This window comes from Petaurus breviceps, unplaced genomic scaffold (genome assembly GCF_028583685.1).
Source record: "Petaurus breviceps papuanus isolate PSGF00001 unplaced genomic scaffold, PetGlider_PUasm1.0 138, whole genome shotgun sequence".
NCBI lineage: Eukaryota > Metazoa > Chordata > Mammalia > Diprotodontia > Petauridae > Petaurus > Petaurus breviceps.
The window spans coordinates 32,016,980-32,028,471 of NW_027185694.1; the positions used below are offsets into that span (position 1 = coordinate 32,016,980).

The 11,492-nt window shown below is 43.9% G+C and overlaps 1 protein-coding gene across 1 annotated transcript in view; it reads left to right on the top strand.

Annotated features, from left to right (window-relative positions):
• The window catches only part of GTF3C1 (general transcription factor IIIC subunit 1), a 119,763-nt gene extending 116,102 nt beyond the window's left edge, over window positions 1-3,661 (top strand). The window contains exons 35-37 of the mRNA XM_069064139.1: window positions 997-1,039; window positions 1,290-1,482; window positions 2,446-3,661. Of these exons, the coding sequence (XP_068920240.1) occupies window positions 997-1,039; window positions 1,290-1,482; window positions 2,446-2,667 (458 nt within the window). The 3' untranslated portion in view covers window positions 2,668-3,661. The remainder of the gene's footprint in view (window positions 1-996; window positions 1,040-1,289; window positions 1,483-2,445) is intronic.
• The last annotated feature ends 7,831 nt before the right edge of the window (window positions 3,662-11,492 follow it).

The window sequence follows — 11,492 nt, forward strand, 5'->3', positions numbered from 1 at the left end:
AGCATTTTAATGTTTACAGAGTGTTTTGCCCACAACAAGCCTATAAAGTAGGTGGTGGTGATACTGTCGTTCCTACGGGAGTAGGGATAGAGCCTGAGGAATCGAAAGTTCTGAAGGTAAATGACTTGCCCTTGATGGGTTCCTAGGGATATGTCAGGTGAGATTTAAAATCATATCTTTAGGGGCGGCTAGGTGACGATGTGAATAGAGAGCACTGGCCCTGGAGTCAGGAGGACCTGAGTTCAGATCTGGCCTCAGACACTTCACATACTTACTAGCTGCGTGACCTTGGACAAGTCACTTAACCCCAATTGCCCTACCTTCCCCCCTCCAAAAAGCAAAAAACAAACAAAAAACCCCAACAAAATAAAATCATGTTTTTAGATTCCAAGTCCAGTGCTCTTCCCATAGTGCTATTTGGGGTGAAGCTCATGTGGGAAACAGTATAGGTCCTAACTAGTTTCCACCTATATTTAGCAGCCTGGTATAGACAAAGGAGCATTGGAACAGTCTATCAGCAGGTGTTTATTAATCACCTAGTATGTGCTAGGTGTGCAAAGGTCCCTTGCAGCTGTATAACAGAACTTAGCTATTAAATTGCATGTCATGCTCAGAAAAATCCCAAGGCTGATTATTGTATGTCTGTCTGAATCCAAAGCCACCCCTTCCTTGAGAGGCCAACTTCCTTTGAGGCAGTGCCTCTTCTACCAGAACATGTCTGTTAAGTGTGACCACCTGTTCTTCTTTGCTCCATTTAACTAATTCTTCCTCTCCTATTGTATGTTCGTTGGCCTAAGGATGTCTTCTTCAGATAGTCTTTATAAAGTTCATGAAAATGTTACTTAGGTCCATATTCTTGGTAATGAGCACAAAGTTCCATTTTCTGCAAGCAGCACCCAGATGGCTACCATCCTGGAGACTGGTTTAAAAAGCATGATTCCTGTTCTTGTGAAAAGTCATATATGTAATGCTCTTTTTCTGTTGTTTTTCTAACAGAAAATCTCGGAGCAGGCAGCCTCTTCCAAACAAACCGGGAAAAGTGAGTAGGGTTAAATGATTGTTTTTTGTATTTCATACTAAGGTGGTTTCCAATATACCATGCCTGCCAACATAGAACATTCCCTTATAACAAAGAAAAGCAAGTCAGCAAAACTGACTTATGTCAAGACTAAGTCTGACAGCATATACAGCCATTCCCCTCTGTTTTTCTGCTCTTCTTCAGATGCTTACTCGCCAATAACATTAATGCCAAGTGTAAGCACTGAATGTGTCTTCTGTCTCTCCAACAGGGAATGTGAGAATGTCTGCTTCATCGGCAGGCCCTGGCGCATTGTGGATGGCCATTTAAATAAGCCAGTCTGTAAGGGGATGATGGAAGCTGTCCTCTACCACATCATGACCAAGCCCGGCATCCCTGAGAATACCCTGCTGCAGCACTACCAAGGAGTCCTACAGCCCATTGCAGTGTTAGAAATTCTCCAGGTGTGTGCACAGGTGTAGAAAGAGATACTTGTTTTCCAGAGCACAAGTGACAAAAACTCAATTTTAGATTTAGTTGTGCTTTGGAGAACAAGGAAACAGAGAGAGAATTCTCTAATTTTAAATGGGCCTTAGCATTCTGGATCTCCCATCTTACAAGTAGGATAATGTAGATAATTCAGTGCAGACCATCTACTGTGCTGGGGAAAAAATTCCAAGTATGTGTCCTTCTGATATGACTACAGACTTACTAGAACTGAGAGATTCGGGGGTCATCTAGTCTAGTCAGTTAATGAGCAAGCATTTAATAAGAGACTACTTTGGGGCAGGCACTATGCTTAGCACTGGGAACACCAAAAAAAGGCCCTGAAAAACCCCAAAACCCAAGTCTGTCCTCTCAAAGAACTCATCGTCTGTTGGGGGAGAAAACATGTAAATAGCTATGTACATACAAGATATGTATCATGTAACTAGGATGTTACCTCAGAGAGAAGGTACTAGCAGCGACAAGAACTGGGCCAGACCTCCCGCCTGGCAGAAGGTAGAATGTGAGCTGACCCTGCTGAAGGAGGACGGAGTAGAGAAGTGAGGCCAGGGAGCATCCCAGGCATGGGCACTTTTTGACACATGAAGAACCTGAGGCCCAGAGAGTTTGAATGACTTCCCCAAAGCCACATATCTAGGAAGTGGGGGGCTTGTACTAGGACTTGAGTTCTTAGCTCTAGGTTGAATGCTCTTTCCCACAGTGCTGTAAATGTCAAATTTAGATATGAAAGAAGGTCTCTTAGCACAGGTACTCAAGTAGCTTAAAAAGAAAAGCAGTCCAGAGGGAGGCTGCATGATGACTAGTACTCAGTCCCAAATAGAGGGTCTGTGGGAGAGCATGGCCAAGACGTGCACAGTGCTGAGGCACGCCAATCTGTCTATAACATAAAATCTGAAAGACCATCTTGGTTATTTTCTCAGGGTCTAGAAGCACTTGGCTGCATCCGAAAATTCTTCCTAAAAAAGTCACCTGGAGTCTCTCTCTTCTCCAAACCAGTAGTAGAAGAGGAAGTGATGGCTCCTGGCCTGAGTGAGAGGTCGACTGTCTTTTATGAGCCCACCATAGACTGCACGCTCCGCATGGGCCGTGTATTCCCACAAGAAGTGAACTGGAACAAATGGGTGCAGATGATCCATTTGTAAGAAGACCTGTTTTCGTTTACTTCTTCTAGCATCATTAGATGAGAGGAGACAGTTGCTGGAGAGCTGTGGATGGATTCCTCAGCTAGTGGCTTTGGTGCTGAGCAATCTCTTCTCTCCCCACCTCACTCCCAATTATGACCTTGTGTTTTCTGGGCTCCAGGATTGCCTCAGGACAAGGATTCCTCCTGCTATGAAGGAGCATAATCATGTCAACAGTGAGACACCCCCTACCCTCCATCATGAGAAAAACCAGACTCAGTGTACCCCATAAACATCAGTGAAATTGGCCTCAAGAAACAGGCCCACTGACCAGGATGGGATCTGTAGCCAACAAGCTATACAGAAAAGAAACATCAGTTCTCTTTTATCTGCCAGGCCCCTCTCACAGTCTGCCTTTCCCCAGGCCAGTCTCATGGCATATCTTTGTAGGAGCATCTAAATTAAAGGCTTTCTTTAGCCCACTGCTTCCTGGGGCACCAGAAGTGTCATGGACCTAATATAATCCCAGTCTAACGCAGTCTGCCCAGACCATGCTTTATTCAGCTGCCAACACTGGGTGCTGAATGAATGCCTCATTCACCTTCTTCCTCTGTCACACAGGGAAGGGACGGATCTAGCTTTGGAAACAGGAGCTCAGACTATAGCTTCTGAATTTCAGAGTTTTGAGGAATTTTACCGGGGAAAATGGTCCTCACTAACTGTCCAGAGATCCCCAAAGAGCCTTGATTCCCTCTTTCCAGCAGGCTCACTTTGGTGCTTCTTATATTAGCTAGATGCTAATGCACTTAGCTGGTAAGGAGCAGCCCTGAGTTTCAGGTGTGTAATGGGGCCTGATATTGAATGTAAATATGTGATACTACATATATACTCCCTCCCAGTTGTCCAATCCCCACAACCCACCTTTTTTATATGACTTGTATTGATTTCTCAAACAGTCACTGTAGTTGTGTGTGTGTTTTTTTTATTGTAAATGAAGTTGTTCTGATGTATAAAAGCTTCAGTTTCATTGAATTGGGGGGGCCCATAGGAGGGCTAGTTCTTCATAATCCTCTTAGGTGGATCATAGTTCCAGATGCCATTTGGAAACAGTGCAGTCCCTACCATATCAGGACCTATTCCCATAATATTAACAATATTTCCATCATATTAATAGCTGGCACTTACATAGTGCCATTAGTGTTTACAGTATGTTTGTGGGCATGATGTCATTTGATGTTCACATGCTGATGAAGGTAGGCTAGGTATTGGTATCCCCATCTTAGAGGTTTTTAAAATGAAGACTCAAAATGATTAAATGGCTTACCTGAGATCACACAGCTAGCAAACAGTGAAGTATTGGAAAGAGCCACACAGGTCATCTAGTCCAACTAGCACTGGGATAGGAATCCTGTCCACAGTTCATCAGTCAACAAATATTTCCTGAGCATCTCCTAAGTGTTTCTGTGCTGGGGGCTGGGGATACAATTACAATGAATGAAATGATTCCTGTTCATACTTAGATACAAACATTCCCCCAGTGGTCATTCAGCTTTCACTGTCCCCAGTGATAGGGGCAACATGAAACTCACCAGCAGCAGTTAATTCTTCTTTTGTATATCTCTAGTTATTAAACAAATTTTTCCTTCTATTGAAACAAAATTAACCTTCCCTACAGCTTCTAGTTCTGCGCTCTGGGACCAAGCAGAATAAATCTGATCCCTCTTCCATTTGAACCTGGGTCTTCTGGTAGCAGATCCAGAAGAGCATATTGCTTGAGAGTCATCAGGAAGGATGAGGGAGTGTAGGCCTGTGGTTCTGAGCCTTAGTCTACTTATTGTCTAAGAACTTGTCTCAGCACTCCAGGTTCAGGACAGTGCAGCAGAGTGGACTGTCCCTCTTGTTCCTTCTGTATGAGCCAGAATCATACCAAGGGAGAAAGGAACCCATAAGTAAGAGTGCAGGATAAAAAAGACATGGGAGGGACTCTGGCATATCTAGATCTTACTGGGTTTTATTTGATGCCAGATTTCCATAAGTTAAACATGTGGAAATATTTCTTGACTGAGGTTCAGTAAATGAGGAGGAGAAGAAGTACCCAGGGCAGGGGGAAGGGGAGGGGGTGGGATAGTAAATGCTTTTAAGTATTTGAAATCCAGCTTTCCTTGATGGAAGCAGGAGTTTGAGTCACTCTGCTTGGTGCCAGAAGCCCAATGTAAGAGCAACAAGTAGAGCTTAAAGAGAGGCAGATTGCAGCACTATGTGAAGGAAAGCTCCCAGGCAATTCAGTCAGTCCCAAAAAGGGATAGGCTGCCTCCTGGGAAGCCGTGGTTCAAGTGGATAACCATTTGTTGGGGAGGTTGATAGAGGGGATTTCCTCTTAGCTGTTAGTTGAACATGATCCTACCTGAAGAGATCTTTGATTCTAAAGGATATGGGATCTTTTATTTCTAGGATAGATTGCCCTCCCTCTTTTTTTTTTAAGCAGTTGGGGTTAAGTAACTTGCCCAAGGTTACACGGCCAGTTTTTTTGTGTGGGTGTTAAGTATCTGAGGCCAGAACTGGAACTGATCCCAGGTCCTCCCAACTCCGGGGCCAGCTCTCTTACTCACTGCACCACCCAGCCACCCCAATTGCCCTCCCTCTTAATCTTGTAAATAATTTTTTCTTAGGCCCACTAGGTCACAGGAATTCAAATTGGCCTACACAGGCATTTTACCTGCATGCACCCTCCTTTCTAATCACAGCCTCTTTTTTTTTTTTGTCCTAGGCACGATGACTTAACTTTTTGAGAATCTTGACCTGTGGCCCTCCCTGTCATGTGTCTGGCTTCAATTTGTACCTTACCTCCCTTGACCTCCCTCCTTCACCCACACAGAAAGCTTCTGTCTCACATCCCCTACTCCCCCTCTCCCTAGAGAAATCAGCCAATAGATAAGGAAACACTGGCAGCTAGCTCCGTGGTTCAGAACTGGAAGAGAAGTACAACTGCTGCAGGCAGCCCCTTTAATGGCCTGCTCTAATAAGAAATAAATACAGCATCTGACCTCCATCAAAACCCACAGTTCAGAGAGATAGCCAGCAGGTGGCACAAAAAGCACACGTTGCTGGCTAATTCTGTAGTTCACTGTTACTGGAACAGGTGGGTAACCAATATAATACAATAGCAGTGCATCAACCCAGCCAAAGTCCCTTCCAGTACTAAAGTCCTCTCCTACCTTGCCCTTCCTCTGAGGCAAGGTTCTCCTCAGGTTAAGATGAGTAAGCCCCAAAAGGAGCTCTGAACACTTACATGTTCAGTGGCATTGGTCTCTTCAGTAATAGCAAGGGCGTTTTTGTTCTTGTTTTGGTGGAGAGCAACACATTTTAGAAGCTTCTGGAATAAGACAGCTTTGTATGTCAATACCCTACCCTGCCCTTCTCTTCCATCCAAGCTCTGCAGCAATCATGGGGATATAGTAAGAAGATTGCCTCCATCTATAGATTACTATGCATGCATCTACTTTGTGGCGGCCCAGAGCACAGTATACAGCCCATGGGGCTCCCGACTAACAACCCTTCTTGCCACCTCATTCAGCCCTTTCAGTACTTTTGCCAGGACCAGTAGGTGTTATAGTTATTCCCATTTACAGATAAGGAAGTGAAAACACAGGTTAAATGCCTTGTCCCAGGTGACACAGCTACTAAGTAACTGAGGCAGGATTCAAACTCAGGTCTTCATGATTCTAGACCCCATACGCTGTTATTTTTGGGGGGAGAGGAAGGATACAAAATTTGGAAAGTAGCACCTGAACTTTTTGTTCTCTCCTATGTTTTCATATAGCCAGACACTTCTTTTCTTCCATATTTAACTGTACATGACAGGAAGTGCATTGGACCAGGCATCAAAAGGCCTTTGGTGCTATCCTTGGTCCTGCCACTGTGTGAAGCCTTGGGCAGGGCTCTTTGGACTCAGTTTCCTCAACTTTAAAATGAGGGCTTAATGGGAAGACATTTGTAGAGGCCTTTCATCCCAAATGGTGCAAGCATTCCCATTGCACTGTCATCCTTTGACAGTCAACTGACTCCACCATACCACAGCAGCCTTAGGACATTCTATCATTCCAGGACCATAACAACTAACTCCTCAAGCACTTGGAATCATCTGGACAACTGCTCTCCTGTCTCTTTTTCCTGCCCTCAGATCTATGGTGTGAGAGACTTAGAGATATTCTACCTGTAGCTCATGTGTGCCATCTTTCCATCCCAAAGAGGGAGGCACTGTCCACCCCACCTCCCCCTCCCCCTTAATCTTGTTACCAGGGGTAAGTTGGGTCTGGCTATCAATGAGTGAGTATAGTGTTTGTCGAGTCTGTGGACCTCTTTGCTTGATTCTTATTTGTTGCAGGTCCATTGGAAGCAGTGAGGCATTTCTGTCTTGGCAGCCAGTTATGTCTTGACCATAACCAGTTTTCTCAACTTCTCTGACATAGTCTCCGTCTCGTCAGTCTCCCTGAGATCAGATTGTATGAAGGGGAAGTGGTTTTCCCAGTAGCTGTGGTAGCTGGAAATGATTGTATTGAGAACTGGCTGGGTGGGGCTGGGCTCAGCTGGGTGTGCAGTTTGAAACTTGTGACCTATGAGGGTGTGGAAACCACAGCCTTCCTGGGCACTGAGCCCTGCCAACCCACCAAGACCTGAGCCTTTTGTGCAAGGGGGTAGGAGGTGAGGGGAGCCTTTTCTGCAAGAGTATGCAGGTGTGGGATGTTAAAGAGAGAGGTCTGGCATAGGCCCAGCTCAAGACCCTAGGACAGGGGTATTTAATTCTGTCACTGTATCACCAGCTCCCTCTATACTGTTATTCAAAGAAGAGATTCATAGGCTTTACCAGACTGCTGAAGTAAGAGCTCATGGCACAAAATTAAGAACCCCTGCCCTTGGTGTATGAAAAGCCTGGATTATTTTTAATACCTTAATTACTGTCACTTTCCCAATAACTTCCTCCTACTACCCAACAGAACCCTCCTTTGTAACAAAGCAGAGTAACCAAAACAAATGAACCCATTGGCTCAGGCTGCCAGTGTAGGCATCATTAAACACCTGTGGCCCTCCAGCTCTAAAATGCAATGATTCTATGCCCAGTTCTTGCTCTGTAACTTACTAATGATGTTTTTCAGTCCTAGACGCCAACACGATTAGCCAAAGGCATGAAGGAATGTGTGGAGATTATAGGGTGGTTGAATCACAAGACCAATTGGAAGAATCTTAGAATTGGAAGGTCCCTGAAGACGTCCAGACCAAACCATACCTAAGCAGGAATCCTCCTGCTTCATCTTGGCAAAAGATCATCCATCCTCATTCCCCAAAGGGGAATCCATAATCCCACTAATGCAACCCAATATACTCCTGTATATCTAATTATTAGAAAAATATTTTCCTTACATTGTGTTAAAATCTACCTCTGTACCTTCCAAACATTTATCTGAATTTTGCTCACTGAAGCCAAGCAGATCTCAGCATTGTGGTGTAGTGGGTGCAACGCTGAACTTGACATTAGAAAAACCTGGATTTACTTTCCTCACCTGAGAAATGAAGAAGATAGTATTTATAGTATTTGTCTTGAAGACCTCTTGTGAGAAGTGCTTTGCAAACCTCAAAACATTATAAGTAGTAGCTATTTTCATTTTCCATGTGATTGTCCTTCAAAAAATTTGAAGATAAGGATCATCCCCTCTCCCAACTCTTATCTTCTCCAGGCTAAACATCCCCACCCAGTTTCCTCAATGGAGACTGTAAAAAGTACTAGACACAGTACTAGATTTGGCTTCTGAGGACCTGGGCACGAATCCATGTCCCAAAACTGTGCAACTCAACTATGGGCAACTGAGCTACTCCTCCAATGAGTCAATCAACAAGCATTGATTAATCACCATGCCAAGCCCAACAAAAGGAAAAGGGGACAGCAGAGGATGAAATGGATAGTGTCATGGAAGCAGCATGAGCTTGGACAGACTTCAGGAGATAGTGAAAGATAGAAGTGCCTGGTGGCATGCTGTAGTGCATGGGGTCACAAAGAGTCAAACATGACTGAACAATGCCAGGCCCTGTGCTAAGCACCTGGAATATATTCATTCGTTCCATTCAATAAACATTTATTAAGCTTCCCCTATGAGCCAGGCACTGGGCTAAGTGCTGGAGATAGAGAAAGAGGCAAAGGACAGTCCCTGCCCTCAAGGAGCTTACAATCTAATGGGGAAGACAGTATCTACATATATAAGTATATGTGAGGTTCATATAAAGTGGATACAATGGAATTTTAGAAGAGCACTGTAGTGGCTATGGCCACTGGGAAAAAGGCCTCTTGCATAAGGTAGTGCTTGAGCTAAGACTTGAAAGAAACCAGGAGTGTTGAGGAGCTGACATGAAGAGGGAGAGTGGTCCAGGCATGGAGAAGGGTCAGTGCAAAGCGCAAAGGCAGAAGATGCAGCATCATTTGTGAGAACAGTTACCATGGCTAGACCACAGAAGTATGTGGAAAGGAAGAAGAATGGAAGCACAGGAAAGGACCAAGGCATGAAGAACCAAACAAGAGAGTTTATATTTGATCCTGGAGGCAACAGGAGGTTGCTGGAATTTACTGAATAGGGAACAGACATGGGCAGACCTGTGTTTTAGGAATATCACTTTCTTGGCCAAGTGGAGGATGGATTAAAGTAGTCAAGAAAACCAATCAGGAGGCTATTGCAGTATATGTAGTTGTCTAGGCTAACAGTGGGACAGCTACATAGCACAGTGGACAGAGTGTCCTCATCTTGCTGAGTTCAAATCTGGCCTCTAACACTTATTAGCTGTGTAACTGTGAGCAAGTCACTTAACCTTGTGTGCCTCAGTCTCTTTATCTGTAAAATGAGCTGGAGAAGGAAATGGTGGACGATTCCTGTATCTTTGCTTAGAAAATCCCAGATGGGGTCAAGGAAAGTAAGACACGATTGAAAAATATTGATTGAATAAACAACAAGGTTAAGGGTGATAAGGACCTGAACTAGGTGATGGCTGTGTGTAAGTGGTGATATATACAAGAGATAGTATGCTGGGAAAAGTACTAAGAACCAAAGCGATCCAGACTTCCCCTTCATACCTTCAAGCTCCAAGCAGGAGCTGCAATAATGTCAGTAGAAGTGTTTAAAATTTCTAGTTTTCACCTCATCATTTTGATGGGACTGGTTGGCTTCTACTCTCCACATCCTGAAAAACGGGGAATTCCAGTGACTTCTAAGAGAATCATTCCCCACCCTGCCCAATGCATTTAGCCTGTCAAACATTGAAACATATCAGCTAATGGCCACAGCAAGAAAGAACAATTAGCAAATTTGCAGCTGCTCTTCCCTCTTTAGGCAGTCAGTCAGCACAGATTTATTAAGCACTTACTATGTGCCAAGAGCTGTGCTAAACTGGGCATATATCCGGCTTCAGACACTTGACATACTTACTAGCCATGTGACTTTGGGCAAGTCACTTAACCCCAATTGCCCTCCAAAAAAAAAAAAAAGTGAAGTCTCAGGGTGGAAAGTTCTTCCAGTGTGAGAATTGAGAAGTAAGTAGTCCAGGGCTGGAATGAACTTCCAGGGTGAAGCAAATTCTATGGCATGGGGGAGAAAGTCCCCTGGAGATGAGTCAGCAAGGCAGCCCAGAGAGGGATGAACACTTGCAAGTTGAGTCTTTTTCTCTCTAAGTTACATGCTGTACCTTCATTCAATCCATCTGCCTATTAGTGAGTGAAAATAGATTTGGATTTCCATAAGCCTGTTGAAATGTCTCAAGAGTGGTTCAGCCAACCTTTTTGTGAGCTGACAACTACAGTCAAGGCCTAAGATCTTTGAATTAAGTAAATAATTAGTCTTCATTAAAAAAAAGATGTAAACAGAAACCTGAATTCTCTGACTAATACCAGTGGGGGGGGGGGCAAAGTTGTGTTCATTCTATTACCATAAGATTGCATTCAGTGGAAATGTTTAACCTTCCTGTTTCTGTATTTATTATACATTTACTACTAAACAGACATTCTCAGCATATTCTACAAAACAGGTATCGTCTGACTTTGGGGACAGTTCTGTGAAGGCAGAACACAGATAGAGGAGTTCACACAATCATTTACGTGGGACTGGGTCCCTACAATTTTATTCTCTGCATGCCCATCATGATTCCTCCCTAGATGACACTCCCCACAGCACCTGTTTGAAGCTAATTGTCTTTTCAAGTCTATCACACTGCATCTCTCCCTTACTTTCATCAGATTTTGCCTCATACTTGACCCCAAAAAATTGAAGCCATCTATTATGAACTCCCTTTCCTCCCCAATACTATGCCTGAAATCCCCTCACCATCATCCCCCATTCATCATCAAACTTTTATTATGCACTTACTATGGACCAGGAACTTTTCTAAGGCAAAAATACAGTCAGTGCCCTCAATGAGCAATTCAATTGGAACAGCAAAGTGCAAAGAATTTTACATACAAGATAAATTCAGGATAGATGGAAAGTGAACTCAGAGGAAAGGCATTCATCTTTGGAGTGCCTGGGGAAATCTTCCTTGCAGAGGGGATTTGAATTGAGTCTTCAGGGAAGCCAGGAAACAGGGGTGATAAAAGAGTGTTACAGAGACAGGAAAGCCAACGAAAAGAAGCATAGTCAGGAGATGGAATATTGTGTGCATAAAACAGCAAGAAAGCTGGTGTTGCTGCATTTTACGTACATGGAAGGGAACAGAGTATAAGAAGACTGGGGAAGATAGAAGAGGCCAGGTCATGGAGACCTTTAAGAGCCAAACAGGATTTTGTATTTGATTCCAGAAGTAATAAGGAGCCGCTG